The 17,097-nt window shown below is 41.6% G+C and overlaps 2 protein-coding genes across 3 annotated transcripts; one reads left to right on the top strand and one right to left on the bottom strand.

Moving 5' to 3' along the window:
- Nucleotides 1-338: 338 nt before the first annotated feature.
- tmbim4 (transmembrane BAX inhibitor motif containing 4) lies at nt 339-11,869 on the bottom strand. The gene is made up of 7 exons (XM_038996820.1): nt 11,621-11,869; nt 11,257-11,365; nt 9,848-9,953; nt 9,621-9,654; nt 8,886-9,003; nt 5,377-5,422; nt 339-1,043 (listed from the first exon to the last, which is right to left on the bottom strand). Exons 1-7 carry the CDS (start codon nt 11,712-11,714, stop codon nt 837-839), a joined length of 714 nt encoding a protein of 237 aa, XP_038852748.1. The 5' UTR covers nt 11,715-11,869; the 3' UTR covers nt 339-836.
- A 1,167-nt stretch (nt 11,870-13,036) lies between these two features.
- On the top strand, nt 13,037-16,552 carry LOC120050153 (beta-2-microglobulin-like). 2 transcript variants are annotated; one of them, XM_038996822.1, is made up of 4 exons: nt 13,037-13,197; nt 13,983-14,255; nt 15,651-15,686; nt 15,797-16,552. In XM_038996822.1, exons 1-3 carry the CDS (start codon nt 13,134-13,136, stop codon nt 15,662-15,664), a joined length of 351 nt encoding a protein of 116 aa, XP_038852750.1. In that variant the 5' UTR covers nt 13,037-13,133; the 3' UTR covers nt 15,665-15,686; nt 15,797-16,552. The 2 variants fall into 2 exon arrangements, with proteins under 2 accessions (XP_038852750.1, XP_038852749.1); XM_038996821.1 differs by having other exon boundaries at nt 15,651-15,690; nt 15,797-15,949.
- Nucleotides 16,553-17,097: the final 545 nt, after the last annotated feature.

Here is a 17,097-nt window from a genome sequence, read left to right as displayed (position 1 = left end):
GGTACAGACTGGGGGCGTTAGGTCCGTTGATATCAATTGTTTCCATGCCTTAAAGAACTCAGACTGTTCTGGAGGAAAAGGGGTTCCGACCCGGTACCAGATGGACCTAATACAACTGGCCACTGAGTGGATTTTTCTATTCCTATGGAGAGTAACTAAGGGATGTTTTTATGTGTTGAAATTCAGAATACCAGCAAGCTAGGGGATGGAAGTTAGACTGAAGTAGAATGAAGTACTTTCTTTAGAAAAATGTGTTATGCTATTTTACACCATCACCCAAAACAACCTTACATAATCTGTATGTTTGAATATTCAGAAAGGTATCATTCACAGAGCGAGCAACCCACAATTAAACATGTTTTTTTTTTTTTTTTTTTTACATTCAGAATAATAAACAGTATAGAACAAAAACAGCATAAGTCCAAAACACAGCCAGTTCCAAAATGCTAAAACAAAATGGCACAGGTTATAATATAATATAATATCTCCAGGGGTTAAACTTAGACGGCTGGGTTAACGTTTCACAATCACTGGTAGGATCTACAGCAGGGTCGTCTATCAGAGATTTAAGGGCAAATCAGTTTTCAATTCAGGAGGTGAAAATCGATAAATGCCCATTTTCTTTTCTATGGGGATTTTCTAAATAATTCAAGAAAATGTGACTGAATTGAGAACTGAATCGATCCCAAGTCACCCTGTGAGCTAAGCAGCATGAGTCCCAAACCACACACTATTCCCTTCACGGTGCACTACGTTCATACAGAGCCCTATGGGCCCTGGTCAAAACGTAGTGCACTAAATAGGGAATAGTGTGTAGCGCACTAGGGAATAGAAGCTCAGTTTTTCTTCATGGAGTCCAGCATGCGGAGGATGTGCAGGAAGAGGTTAACGATGTCCAGGTACAGGTTAATGGAGGCCAGGACGTGTTCCTCAGGGGACAGCTGGTGCATCAGGAGGTGGGTGTCATAGATGATGAAGCCACAGAACAACAGAGCTCCCGCACCAGCAAACACCAGCTCCACTGTGTCGTTCTGGAAGAAGAGCTGAGGGGGGGAGGAGAGGAGGAGGAGGATTAAACGGTGGATAGATGGATGAATGACGGATAGATTAAGGATGTCTGAATGGACGGATGATAGCTGGATGACTGATTGACGGATAGATTAAGGATGTCTGAATGGACGGATGATAGATGGATGAATGACTGACGGATAGATTAAGGATGTCTGAATGGACGGATGATAGATGGATGAATGACTGACAAGGTATTAATGAGGAATGACTACTTAGAAGAAAATAATGGATAATGAAAATATAATGGATGTTGAAAAGAGTGGTAATGACCTACCTCTACTGTAGTAACCACTACCTGAAACCGCCTCTACTGTAGTAACCGCTACCTGAAACCGCCTCTACTGTAGTAACCACTACCTGAAACCGCCTCTACTGTAGTAACCGCTACCTGAAACCGCCTCTACTGTAGTAACCGCTACCTGAAACCGCCTCTACTGTAGTAACCACTACCTGAAACCGCCTCTACTGTAGTAACCGCTACCTGAAACCGCCTCTACTGTAGTGACCGCTACCTGAAACCGCCTCTACTGTAGTAACCGCTACCTGAAACCGCCTCTACTGTAGTAACCGCTACCTGAAACCGCCTCTACTGTAGTAACCGCTACCTGAAACCGCCTCTACTGTAGTAACCGCTACCTGAAACCGCCTCTACTGTAGTAACCGCTACCTGAAACCGCCTCTACTGTAGTAACCGCTACCTGAAACCGCCTCTACTGTAGTAACCGCTACCTGAAACCGCCTCTACTGTAGTAACCGCTACCTGAAACCGCCTCTACTGTAGTAACCGCTACCTGAAACCACTTCTACTGTAGTAACCGCTACCTGAAACCGCCTCTACTGTAGTAACCGCTACCTGAAACCGCCTCTACTGTAGTAACCGCTACCTGAAACCGCCTCTACTGTAGTAACCGCTACCTGAAACCGCCTCTACTGTAGTAACCGCTACCTGAAACCGCCTCTACTGTAGTAACCGCTACCTGAAACCGCCTCTACTGTAGTAACCGCTACCTGAAACCGCCTCTACTGTAGTAACCGCTACCTGAAACCGCCTCTACTGTAGTAACCGCTACCTGAAACCGCCTCTACTGTAGTAACCACTTTCCTGAAACCGCCTCTACTGTAGTAACCACTTTCCTGAAACCGCCTCTACTGTAGTAACCGCTACCTGAAACCACCTCTACTGTTGTAACCACTACCTGAAACCACCTCTACTGTAGTAACCGCTACCTGAAACCACCTCTACTGTAGTAACCGCCTCTACTGTTGTAACCACTACCTGAAACAACCTCTACTGTAGTAACCGCTACCTGAAACCGCCTCTACTGTAGTAACCACTACCTGAAACCACCTCTACTGTAGTAACCACTACCTGAAACCACCTCTACTGTAGTAACCACCTCTACTGTAGTAACCTCTACCTGAAACCGCCTCCACTGTAGTAACCACTACCTGAAACCACCTCTACTGTAGTAACCGCTACCTGAAACCACCTCTACTGTAGTAACCACTACCTGAAACCGCCTCTACTGTAGTAACCGCTACCTGAAACCAACTCTACTGTAGTAACCGCTACCTGAAACCACCTCTACTGTAGTAACCGCTACCTGAAACCACCTCTACTGTAGTAACCGCTACCTGAAACCACCTCTACTGTAGTAACCGCCTCTACTGTAGTAACCACTACATGAAACCACCTCTACTGTAGTAACCGCTACCTGAAACCACCTCTACTGTAGTAACCGCTACCTGAAACCACCTCTACTGTAGTAACCGCTACCTGAAACCACCTCTACTGTAGTAACCGCTACCTGAAACCACCTCTACTGTAGTAACCGCTACCTGAAACCACCTCTACTGTAGTAACCGCTACCTGAAACCACCTCTACTGTAGTAACCGCTACCTGAAACCACCTCTACTGTATTAACCGCTACCTGATACCAACTCTACTGTAGTAACCGCTACCTGAAACCACCTCTACTGTAGTAACCGCTACCTGAAACCACCTCTACTGTAGTAACCGCTACCTGAAACCACCTCTACTGTAGTAACCGCTACCTGAAACCACCTCTACTGTAGTAACCGCTACCTGAAACCACCTCTACTGTAGTAACCACTACCTGAAACCATCTCTACTGTAGTAACCACCTCTACTGTAGTAACCTCTACCTGAAACCGCCTCTACTGTAGTAACCGCTACCTGAAACCACCTCTACTGTAGTAATCACTACCTGAAACCACCTCTACTGTAGTAATCACTACCTGAAACCCCCTCTACTGTAGTAACCACTACCTGAAACCACCTCTACTGTAGTAACCACTACCTGAAACCACCTCTACTGTAGTAACCACTACCTGAAACCACCTCTACTGTAGTAACCGCTACCTGAAACCACCTCTACTGTAGTAACCGCTACCTGAAACCACCTCTACTGTAGTAACCGCTACCTGAAACCACCTCTACTGTATTAACCGCTACCTGATACCAACTCTACTGTAGTAACCGCTACCTGAAACCACCTCTACTGTAGTAACCGCTACCTGAAACCACCTCTACTGTAGTAACCGCTACCTGAAACCACCTCTACTGTAGTAACCGCTACCTGAAACCACCTCTACTGTAGTAACCGCTACCTGAAACCACCTCTACTGTAGTAACCGCTACCTGAAACCACCTCTACTGTAGTAACCGCTACCTGAAACCACCTCTACTGTAGTAACCGCTACCTGAAACCACCTCTACTGTAGTAACCGCTACCTGAAACCACCTCTACTGTAGTAACCGCTACCTGAAACCACCTCTACTGTAGTAACCGCTACCTGAAACCACCTCTACTGTAGTAACCGCTACCTGAAACCACCTCTACTGTAGTAACCGCTACCTGAAACCGCCTCTACTGTAGTAACCGCTACCTGAAACCGCCTCTACTGTAGTAACCGCTACCTGAAACCACCTCTACTGTAGTAACCACTACCTGAAACCACCTCTACTGTAGTAACCGCCTCTACTGTTGTAACCACTACCTGAAACCACCTCTACTGTAGTAACCGCTACCTGAAACCACCTCTACTGTAGTAACCGCTACCTGAAACCACCTCTACTGTAGTAACCGCTACCTGAAACCACCTCTACTGTAGTAAACGTTACCTGAAACCACCTCTACTGTAGTAACCGCTACCTGAAACCACCTTTACTGTAGTAACCGCTACCTGAAACCACCTCTACTGTAGTAACCACGACCTGAAACCACCTCTACTGTAGTAACCACGACCTGAAACCACCTCTACTGTAGTAACCACGACCTGAAACCACCTCTACTGTAGTAACCACGACCTGAAACCACCTCTACTGTAGTAACCACTACCTGAAACCACCTCTACTGTAGTAACCACTACCTGAAACCACCTCTACTGTAGTAACCACTACCTGAAACCACCTCTACTGTAGTAACCACTACCTGAAACCACCTCTACTGTAGTAACCACCTCTACTGTAGTAACCACTACCTGAAACCGCCTCCACTGTAGTAACCACTACCTGAAACCGCCTCTACTGTAGTAACCACTACCTGAAACCACCTCTACTGTAGTAACCACTATCTGAAACCGCCTCTACTGTAGTAACCACTACCTGAAACCACCTCTACTGTAGTAACCGCTACCTGAAACCACCTCTACTGTAGTAACCGCTACCTGAAACCACCTCTACTGTAGTAACCGCTACCTGAAACCACCTCTACTGTAGTAACCGCTACCTGAAACCACCTCTACTGTAGTAACCGCTACCTGAAACCACCTCTACTGTAGTAACCACTACCTGAAACCACCTCTACTGTAGTAACCGCTACCTGAAACCACCTCTACTGTAGTAACCGCTACCTGAAACCACCTCTACTGTAGTAACCGCTACCTGAAACCACCTCTACTGTAGTAACCGCTACCTGAAACCACCTCTACTGTAGTAACCGCTACCTGAAACCACCTCTACTGTAGTAACCGCTACCTGAAACCACCTCTACTGTAGTAACCGCTACCTGAAACCACCTCTACTGTAGTAACCGCTACCTGAAACCACCTCTACTGTAGTAACCGCTACCTGAAACCACCTCTACTGTAGTAACCGCTACCTGAAACCACCTCTACTGTAGTAACCGCTACCTGAAACCACCTCTACTGTAGTAACCGCTACCTGAAACCACCTCTACTGTAGTAACCACTACCTGAAACCACCTCTACTGTAGTAACCACTACCTGAAGGAAAACAGATTTTAACAGTAAACAGAAACGGTAAAAAGGACGAAACTCACCTTCATGAAACCAGCGATGATCAGGATCCACAGGCCGGAGAACAATCTGGAACACAGTGAAGATTCAGATTCTGTCCCTAGTGTTCAACCAGCGGCTACCTAGTAACACGCCGTCTGTCGTTGACAACCATACAGCTGTGGATACAGCTGTGTGTGAAGCTTTATCAAGACAGGGACGTTAGTGGCTCCTATGGTCGTTGTCATCAAGACAGCACTAACAAACCTGAGACCATGCTTGGTGTTCAGGAAAAACCTCTAAATACATAGCTAATATATCTGTAACAGTGTAGCAGCTATAATAAATAGGTAATATATCTGTAACAGTGTAGCAGCTATAATAAATAGGTAATATATCTGTAACAACTATAATAAATAGGTAATATATCTGTAACAATTATTTTGTAATATTTTGGCCTTTCTAGGGAGTTTTTCCTAGTCACCGTGCTTCTACACCTGCATTGCTTGCTGTTTGGAGTTTTAGGCTGGGTTTCTGTACAGCACTTTGAGATATCAGCTGATGTAAAAAGGGCTTTATAAATACATTTGATTTGTAACAGTGAGCAGCTAACAGGCAGGTAATATTCTGTAACAGTGAGCAGCTAACAGGTAGGTAATATATCTGTAACAGTGAGCAGCTAACAGGTAGGTAATGTATCTGTAACAGTGAGCAGCTAACAGGTAGGTAATGTATCTGTAACAGTGAGCAGCTATAATAAATAGGTAATATATCTGTAACAGTGAGCAGCTAACAGGTAGGTAATGTATCTGTAACAGTGAGCAGCTAACAGGTAGGTAATGTATCTGTAACAGTGAGCAGCTATAATAAATAGGTAATATATCTGTAACAGTGAGCAGCTAACATAAATAGGTAATATATCTGTAACAGTGAGCAGCTAACAGGTAGGTAATATCTGTAACAGTGAGCAGCTAACAGGCAGGTAATATATCTGTAACAGTGAGCAGCTAACAGGTAGGTAATGTATCTGTAACAGTGAGCAGCTAACAGGTAGGTAATATATCTGTAACAGTGAGCAGCTAACAGGCAGGTAATATATCTGTAACAGTGAGCAGCTAACAGGCAGGTAATGTATCTGTAACAGTGAGCAGCTATAATAAATAGGTAATATATCTGTAACAGTGAGCAGCTGACAGGCAGGTAATATATCTGTAACAGTGAGCAGCTAACAGGTAGGTAATATATCTGTAACAGTGAGCAGCTAACAGGTAGGTAATATATCTGTAACAGTGAGCAGCTAACAGGCAGGTAATATATCTGTAACAGTGAACAGCTAACAGGCAGGTAATATATCTGTGACAGTGAGCAGCTAACAGGCAGGTAATGTATCTGTAACAGTGAGCAGCTATAATAAATAGGTAATATATCTGTAACAGTGAGCAGCTGACAGGCAGGTAATGTATCTGTAACAGTGAGCAGCTGACAGGCAGGTAATATATCTGTAACAGTGAGCAGCTAACAGGTAGGTAATGTATCTGTAACAGTGAGCAGCTATAATAAATAGGTAATATATCTGTAACAGTGAGCAGCTAACAGGTAGGTAATATATCTGTAACAGTGAGCAGCTAACAGGTAGGTATTATATCTGTAACAGTGAGCAGCTAACAGGTAGGTAATGTATCTGTAACAGTGAGCAGCTGACAGGCAGGTAATATATCTGTAACAGTGAGCAGCTAACAGGTAGGTAATGTATCTGTAACAGTGAGCAGCTATAATAAATAGGTAATATATCTGTAACAGTGAGCAGCTAACAGGTAGGTAATATATCTGTAACAGTGAGCAGCTAACAGGTAGGTAATGTATCTGTAACAGTGAGCAGCTATAATAAATAGGTAATATATCTGTAACAGTGAGCAGCTAACAGGCAGGTAATATATCTGTAACAGTGAGCAGCTAACAGGTAGGTAATATATCTGTAACAGTGAGCAGCTAACAGGTAGGTAATATATCTGTAACAGTGAGCAGCTAACAGGTAGGTAATATATCTGTAACAGTGAGCAGCTAACAGGTAGGTAATATATCTGAAACAGTGAGCAGCTAACAGGTAGGTAATATATCTGTAACAGTGAGCAGCTAACAGGCAGGTAATGTATCTGTAACAGTGAGCAGCTAACAGGTAGGTAATATATCTGAAACAGTGAGCAGCTAACAGGTAGGTAATATATCTGTAACAGTGAGCAGCTAACAGGTAGGTAATATATCTGAAACAGTGAGCAGCTAACAGGTAGGTAATATATCTGTAACAGTGAGCAGCTAACAGGTAGGTAATATATCTGAAACAGTGAGCAGCTAACAGGTAGGTAATATATCTGTAACAGTGAGCAGCTAACAGGCAGGTAATATATCTGTAACCGTGAGCAGCTAACAGGTAGGTAATGTATCTGTAACAGTGAGCAGCTAACAGGCAGGTAATGTATCTGTAACAGTGAGCAGCTAACAGGTAGGTAATGTATCTGTAACAGTGAGCAGCTAACAGGTAGGTAATATATCTGTAACAGTGAGCAGCTAACAGGTAGGTAATATATCTGTAACAGTGAGCAGCTAACAGGCAGGTAATATATCTGTAACAGTGAGCAGCTATAATAAATAGGTAATATATCTGTAACAGTGAGCAGCTAACAGGTAGGTAATATATCTGTAACAGTGAGCAGCTAACAGATAGGTAATATATCTGTAACAGTGAGCAGCTAACAGGCAGGTAATATATCTGTAACAGTGAGCAGCTAACAGGCAGGTAATATATCTGTAACAGTGAGCAGCTAACAGGCAGGTAATATATCTGTAACAGTGAGCAGCTAACAGGTAGGTAATATATCTGAAACAGTGAGCAGCTAACAGGTAGGTAATATATCTGTAACAGTGAGCAGCTAACAGGTAGGTAATATATCTGTAACAGTGAGCAGCTAACAGGTAGGTAATATATCTGTAACAGTGAGCAGCTAACAGGTAGGTAATATATCTGTAACAGTGAGCAGCTAACAGGTAGGTAATATATCTGTAACAGTGAGCAGCTGACAGGCAGGTAATATATCTGTAACAGTGAGCAGCTAACAGGTAGGTAATACATCTGTAACAGTGAGCAGCTAACAGGTAGGTAATATATCTGTAACAGTGAGCAGCTAAAAGGTAGGTAATATATCTGTAACAGTGAGCAGCTAACAGGCAGGTAATATATCTGTAACAGTGAGCAGCTAACAGGTAGGTAATATATCTGTAACAGTGAGCAGCTAACAGGTAGGTAATATATCTGTAACAGTGAGCAGCTAAAAGGTAGGTAATATATCTGTAACAGTGAGCAGCTAACAGGCAGGTAATATATCTGTAACAGTGAGCAGCTAACAGGTAGGTAATACATCTGTAACAGTGAGCAGCTAACAGGTTTGCATCCTAAATGGAACCCTAACCCTATTCCCTACATAGTGCACTACTGTTGAAAAAGAGGGTGCTATTTCAGACACAGCCAGGTCTATGACAGGAGTTGAAGGCCTCTTACCCAGCTCCCAGTTTACTGAAGTCTCTCTTAGACTGGAAGGTGTAGGCAGTCAGCCCAAGGAACACAGCTGCTGTGAGGAAGAAGGCCTGGAGCACGATGGAGTACTCATAGAAGGTCACTACAGAGACAACAACACAAACACATGCCTGATTCACAATGTATAGGAGGGAACAAACAACATGGACTGTGTCTGAAATTGGAATGTATTTCCTATAAAGGTCACTAATTAGTGCACCCTATTCCCTATTAAAGGGCACTAATTAGTGCACCCTATTCCCTATTAAAGGGCACTAATTAGTGCACCCTATTCCCTATTAAAGGGCACTAATTAGTGCACCCTATTCCCTATTAAAGGGCACTAATTAGTGCACCCTATTCCCTATTAAAGGGCACTAATTAGTGCACCCTATTCCCTATTAAAGGACACTAATTAGTGCACCCTATTCCCTATATAGTGAATAGGATGCCATGTCAGATGCAGGCAGGGAGTGAAGCCTGTGGTGTTGCTATGGAAACACAGTAGGGGGGGTCGATATTTACTGAGGGGAAAAATAAGCGATGAATAATAATATTATTAATGAGGTCACGGGTGTCTCACAGTAGATTAACTAATTGATTATTTATTGAGACATGAATAGAATTTATAATTTCTATAGGAGGCGGTGGATATTTTGAACTAAACATAAAATAAAACGTTTCAAACGATGAATCGACATCAAGCAGAGCAGAACTCACCTGCGGTAGCAACAGAGACCGACTCCAACAGAGTCTGAAAGACAGAAAGAAAACAATGTTAAGTTAAACTAATTCATTACATCGTGCACTACTTTTAACCAGGGCCACTATTCCCTATATAGTGCACTACTTTTGAACCAGAACCCTATGGGCCCTGGTCAAAAGTAGTGCACTATATAGGGAATAGGGTGCCATTTGGGACACAATCTGTGCAAACCAGAACTTACGAATGCGGCAAGCAGGTATAGGTTAATGGGGTGTTGATGTCTGTAGAAGGCCAGGGCAATGATCAACACCAGGGAGCCAATGGCTGACACCAACACGACCGCTGGACTGGAGGGGTACACAACCAATCAGAGAGTCAGAACCAAGCCAAGGCAACGTGTTGGACAGATCATACTATTGCACATCTGGTTGGACTCTTGTCACTTGCATAATCCACATTGAAAGTTCCATAAGGAGTTGGCAACACGGCAGAAACAGACTGACACCCAGGCTGGAGAGATTAGTATAATAGGAATTTGATGTCATCGGTAGCCAAAGTACATGTCTCCTTACAGTATATGAATACATGCACAATACTGGTGTATAGGGCTATTTAGGGGATGGAGGATTGGCGTACATTCATTCCCCCCCCCAAAAAAATAAATGTACGCCTATTTGAATGTTTTTGGCGGTTATTTTACTTTTTTCCTGCCGGTCTTCATCCATTACCGTGTGGAGTAGTGGAGTATGCATTTAACTATCTGAATTTACTAATATCTATCATAACAATATCATTACCCAGGTGGGTATCATTTACTCATATCATAACAATATCACTACCCAGGTGGGTATCATTTACTAATATCTATCATAACAATATCATTACCCAGGTGGGTATCATTTACTAATATCTATCATAACAATATCATTACCCAGGTGGGTATCATTTACTAATATCTATCATAACAATATCATTACCCAGGTGGGTATCATTTACTCATATCTATCATAACAATATCATTACCCAGGTGGGTATCATTTACTCATATCTATCATAACAATATCATTACCCAGGTGGGTATAATTTACTCATATCTATCATAACAATATCATTACCCAGGTGGGTATAATATACTCATATCATAACAATATCATTACCCAGGTGGGTATAATTAACTAATATCTATCATAACAATATCATTACCCAGGCGGGTATCATTTGTGGAACGTTCCAACAGGAATCTGTTCCAAAAACTTTAGAAATAACCAGCATGCCAACAAACAACGCATACAAAGTAGCATGATCAATTCACCTTGCTGACTAGCTGCCAGAATAGGCATCAACTTACCACGTAGCTTATTCTTAATGTTTGTCCATAGGCTACCAGAGTGAGGACAGATATTTTTCGGAATAAACGTGGCGAGTGAAAAAGGTAATGAAATAGCCCACCCTCTAACCGGTATCTTACTATCCCGATATACAACTTTATATGCGTTGTTTGTTGGCAACCTTGTTATTTGCAAAGTTTTTTGGAACAGATTCCTGTTGGAACGTTCCACAAATTATACCCACCCTCATTACCCTTCTACCACAGTGGTTCCCAGAAATGCCCATTGAATTATGCAGATCTACTACTAGTTCACAATTTACCTTGAATGGACAAAGTCCTTGATGGTGTCACAGAACATGAAGAGAGCAGAGGTAGCCGTGGTTAGGATGATCTGAAGAGAAAGGATGGTGTATACCTTGCGCAGGAAATCTTTTCCGGGGAGAGAGAATAAATAGATAAGACAGCTAAGTAGGCTTATTGAAATCATGATTTATTTAGTTAAATTCTATAGCAGCAGATGTATTTGATTCTGTCATTTAGTTAGTTACCACCACAATAAATGTCACATCGTTTATTTCATTTGGCAAGGCATGATCTAGACATATTGATAAGATGGCTTGCTAGTTAGCAACCATCATCAGCTAGGCTAGCTAGGTAAATAGACTAGAACGGGTCTTCTCTTACCCATCCGGATTTGCACACTCGCAGTCGCAACGTTTGTCCCATAGTTGAAATCATCTTCAATTGAAGACCTAGGGTATTTTTCAGGTGTAGTCATCTTGATCCAGCTTTAATTCAGACTAAAATACTGTCTGATGTTTTCTGTTTTGGGCCCTTGCACAGCTGTTCCAGTAGACGTGCGTCAGTTCACTCCACTTCCGGCTTGGTTTGTAAACGTTCGTCATGTGACATGGCTCGTGATTTCTGTGAAACCTGCAATAGCACAACATACCACTAACTGTTGACAAAGGGTCATTTTCAGGGAGCTATTAAAGCGGCAGAGTAGACTATGCTCAACTTTATGCTAAAACTCAAAACAAAAACCATAATTAAAAGAGGTATGTGTATTGTGGCCTAGGGTGGTCTAGTGGTCTATGCCGCACGTCTAAGGTGTCGGCCTGGGTTCAAATCCGTCGTACTGCCTGATATAAACTATCTTTCCACACTGTCATCCTCCCTCTGTCCAATAAAATCTGAAAATACCGTATAAATACACATATATTTTTAAAGAGATAGATGCATTGTAATAAAGTAATGATGTGTAACCATTCTAGCAACTTTTCACTGTAATTACTAATATATTTGGGCTCCCAAGTGGCGCAGCAGTCTTAAGGCACTGCATCTCAGTGCAAGAGTCCCTGGTTCGATTTAAGGCTGTATCACATCCCATAGGGCTGCGCACAATTGTCCAAGCGTCGTCCGGGTTTGGTCGGGGTAGGCCATCATTGTAAATAAGAATTTATTCTTAACTGACTTGCCTAGTTAAATAGAGGTTCAACAAATACAAATACAATTAGATCAATGGAGACACAAAATATTGAAAAGGAAAAACCACTATTCTATTCTAGATTTTTTTTATTCTCAAAATGGATGCCTAGGTGAAATAACATTATCAAATCAAATGTATTTATATAGCTTTTCTTACATCAGCTGATATCTCAAAGTGCTGTACAGACACCCAGCCTAAAACCCCAAACAGCAAGCAATGCAGGTGTAGAAGCACGGTGGCTAGGAAAAACTCCCTAGAAAGGCCAGAACCTAGGAAGAAACCTAGACAGGAACCAGGCTATGAGGGGTGGCCAGTCCTCTTCTGGCTGTGCCGGTGGAGATTATAACAGAACATGGCCAAGATGTTCAAATTTTCATAAATGACCAGCATGGTCAAATAATAATATCTCATGACATACATGTTAAATCGAAATTGCTATTACGGTAACTCACCTGGATTTCAGGTTATTTCCAGACTATAGTCCTCCCCAATAAACGATTTAACCTGTGCGGCTTTCTTTAGCCTAACAACAGAAATCTACAATTTTTGATTGGATTTTTAAAATAGAGAGGAGGCGGTCCTGGAGAGCATTTATACGAGTGTCTGCCTTACTTTCAGTTAGGTTATTTCCACAGCCAGGCACAGGCAGACGGATCTTTCCATTCTCTTATTTTATTTGAGTACGAAAAATTCAGAATTAGACCAAATATGAAGTCTATTCTGTCAATCGTTGTACTTGGGCTCATTTACAGCGCTGTGGAGTCCAAAGAATGTAAGTATCTTGTTTTATAAAGTCACCGCAACGTTTGGAAATGCATTTCTTTATCGATTTCTTACCATCAGTTTGTTTGTACGCTGTTTATATTTTAGTTTTACGTTTTTTACTAGGATATTTATTTAAATACCAAATGTATAACTTTTCAGTGTTTTTGGTTTATAAAACACTTTCTTGTAAACCCTACATTGTCATGTCGTGTGGGAGGAAGTACACCACAACCTCGAGCCCTAGCTAAATAATTTGCATGAACCTTTTGCCATTTTTGCTATATAATCATTATTTCTACATCATAATCATTGATTTTTAATGTAGGCCTGGCCTACCCTCAACTATTTGCTGGCATGCCTGTAAATTGTTGTGTGATGTCACCTAATGTAAAGTTAATGTAATGTAAACTTAATGTAAAGTTTTTAACCTGATCAGAATATAACGTTAAGTGATTGTTTCAGTAGATAGGTTATGTTATAGCCTACCTGGTATAGGCCGACAATGACATGACGCCACATTTTGTTTTGGTTGGAAATCCCCTCCAGATTACTTTCACTTTTAATGAAATGGCTGCTGTCTTTGGCAGCCAGTATTGGCCCGAGCCATAATAAATGGCTGATAACTCAGACCTTTGTCCCTAAGTGAACTTTACTAGGAAATAACTTTGTTAACATATATAGCCTACCTCTGTGAAATGTAAAGGAATATATTTATGTATTCCAATACCTACAAATGGAATAAAACTTTTAACTAATGAAAAGCTTTGAATCTCCATATGGTATTTCTACCAGCTCCCCCCAAAGTGCAGGTCTACAGCCGTAACCCTGGCAACTTTGGCGATAAGAACACCCTGATCTGTCACGTGAGTGGCTTCCACCCCCCTGACATCAGCATCCAGCTCCTGAAGAACGGCTGGGAGATCCCCGACGCCAAGCAGACAGACCTGGCCTTCGAACAGGGATGGCAGTTCCACCTCACCAAGAGTGTTGGCTTCACACCAGCCAGCGGAGAGGAGTACACCTGCAGAGTCCGCCACCTGAAGAATCTGAAGACCTACACCTGGGGTGAGTTACTAGTGTAGTTAGAGGAGTACACCTGGGGTGAGTTACTAGTGTAGTTAGAGGAGTACACCTGGTGTGAGTTACTAGTATAGTTAGTAGTTAGAGGAGTACACCTAGACAACAGCCACCCTCGAAGCATCGTTACCCATCGCTCCACAACCAGGGACCCTCTGCACACATAGACAACAGCCACCCTCGAAGCATCGTTACCCATCGCTCCACAACCAGGGACCCTCTGCACACATAGACAACAGCCACCCTCGAAGCATCGTTACCCATTGCTCCACAAAAGCCACGGCCCTTGCTGAGCAAGGGGAACAACACCTTCAAGGTCTCAGAGCGAGTGACGTCACCGATTGAAATGCTATTAGCGCACACCCCGCTAACTAGCTAGCCATTTCACATCGGTTATATTGACATATTGACTACAATTCAAGTTTCTACTTTATTTGTCCCAGAGAGGTCAATTAATTTTGCAGTAGAGGAGCACAAGACATAAAAATCATATCAGATCTACATGGAATACAATGCTACTGAGTACAGTGAGCTAGTACATCAGTCATGAGCTGACTGGCCTATCCTCTCTCATCTCCACACGTGTCTAGGGAGGAAGTACAGGGGTTGTTTCTGGACAGGGCCCTGGAGAGCTAGGTGTGTTATGTGGTCTTTTTATTTCACCTTTTATTTAACCAGGTAGGTCAGTTGAGAACAAGTTCTCATTTGCAACTGCGACCTGGCCAAGATAAAGCAAAGCAGTTCAACACATACAACAACACAGAGTTACACATGGAATAAACAAAACATACAGTCAATAATACAGTAGAAAAAAAGAACAAAAAGTCTATATACAGTGAATGCAAATGAGGTAAGATAAGGGAGTTAAGGCAATAAATAGGCCATGGTGGCGAAGTAGTTACAATATAGCAAATAAACATGGGAATGGTAGATGTGCAGAAGATGAATGTGCAAGTAGAGATACTGGGGTGCAAAGGAGCAAGATTAATAAATAAATCCAGTATTGGGATGAGGTAGTTGGATTGAGTTAGATACCAATTGATGAACCATTAGTTACAGTAAGAGACTGATTTCATGTAGATGTAACAGTATAGCTTCCGTCCCTCTCCTCGCCCCAACCTGGGCTCGAACCAGGGACCCTCTGCACACATCAACCACAGTCACTCACGAAGCATCGTTACCCATCGCAACACAAAAAACACGGCCCTTGCAGAGCAAGGGGAACAACTACTTCTAGGTCTCAGAGCGAATGACGTCACCGATTGAAACACTATTAGCGCGCACCACCGCTAACTAGCTAGCCATTTCACATCGGCCACATAGACGTGTAGTTTGAAAGTCTGTAAAACAATAACAGTGCTGTCTGTGTTGTGTTTTCTCCAGAGGCAGATATGTAAGGATCTGGAGCAGGACATGATGGTAGGTAGGTATTATATTTCTTTGTTGAAAATGTATCTAATTACATTAACTGAAACTAATTAGATTAAATCAGAATTAAAACTCATACTTTTACCTTTCTTTCTTAACAGGCGGCCATTCCATCTGGGGTTGTCCAATCCGTGCCAGCCCTAAACTAGAGCTGAGATGACAAACTTGGGCTTTTGTTTTTCATTTTTGGTAACACTTTGTGCGACGGTGCCAGTTTCAAGGGTTTTGAATTGACAATCATTACTAAACACTTACACACAAAATTGTTAGATTTTGGGCAAGCTATTTTTAATTACAAATGGCACAGCTTCTGATGAGCATTCTCTTTAAAAACAAAGGCTTTATCAAGTATTTTATTTTTAGATTTTAAAAAACACTTTTAATTTCCTTGAAATTGGTACCAATAGATTTGAACACTTTTTCTCAAAATGGAAATAAATAAACAAACTCCATAACTTGCACTATTTGAATGTGGTTTTAGCTATAAGCAACAGTGTAATGTAAAGTCTGATATTTGATCAGCATTTAAATAAACAAAAAAAGTGCCCAAATTATTTTAGAGGAAGCCCATGTGATATGTATTTGTGTGACCTGTAAATATCAACCTTTGTTTTGGTTTGAAGTCATTTATCAATATAACACCTAATCTTCTGTCTATCCTTCAACATTCCTGTAAATGACCAATTATCAACAGTAATAAATGGGGTATTTTTGGGGCACATTTTCCTAAGTAGAGAACTGTATTTTCATTACTTAAAAAAAAAAAAAGATATTTTCTGTCTTTCGGTGTATTATACAACACTTTTCTGTTCAGTTTGATAAAAAAATAAATGGGGAAACTATTGACATCGGACAACTATTTGACTAAATATTTTTAATTTAAAGAAATACAAAATCATTGTGACCAAAAATGCACTTTTTGATATTTCTTGATTAAATGTCTCTTAACTGTAAGAACTTGTTGTGATCGACTCGGTAATGTTCAAAGTCCATTTTGATATGTTACATTAATCATTCAATCGGTAATGTACTTAAGCTACTCACGTTGCCAAGGCAGGAAGGCAATGCATGCAGAGCAGTCGTCTACAGCATTATAATGGGTGATGATACAATGTTGACATTTCAGATCCTACACTATACTTTATTACCATACTTTCTATCAATGCATGTCCAGCATTGTAACTGGTTAATTGAAGATTGCGTCAACTTTGTAACAGACTGTCATGGCTAGAAGGGATACAGCTTTTGTCAAATTCAAGTCATTTTTATTATTTTTTTGCATTTCAGAAAATCCTTTTACAAACCTTATCCAAATTCTCCTAACCTGCTACGAAAAGTCAATTTAAGTGTGGTTAATTAAGGTTGGGTTTAAAGTCAGATAAATTGTGGAAATGGGTGGGGT

Source organism: Salvelinus namaycush, chromosome 6 (assembly GCF_016432855.1).
Source record: "Salvelinus namaycush isolate Seneca chromosome 6, SaNama_1.0, whole genome shotgun sequence".
Classification (NCBI taxonomy): Eukaryota; Metazoa; Chordata; class Actinopteri; order Salmoniformes; family Salmonidae; genus Salvelinus; species Salvelinus namaycush.
Note: the sequence above shows the minus strand (reverse complement) of the source record. Positions and strands in the feature narration are given on the sequence as shown.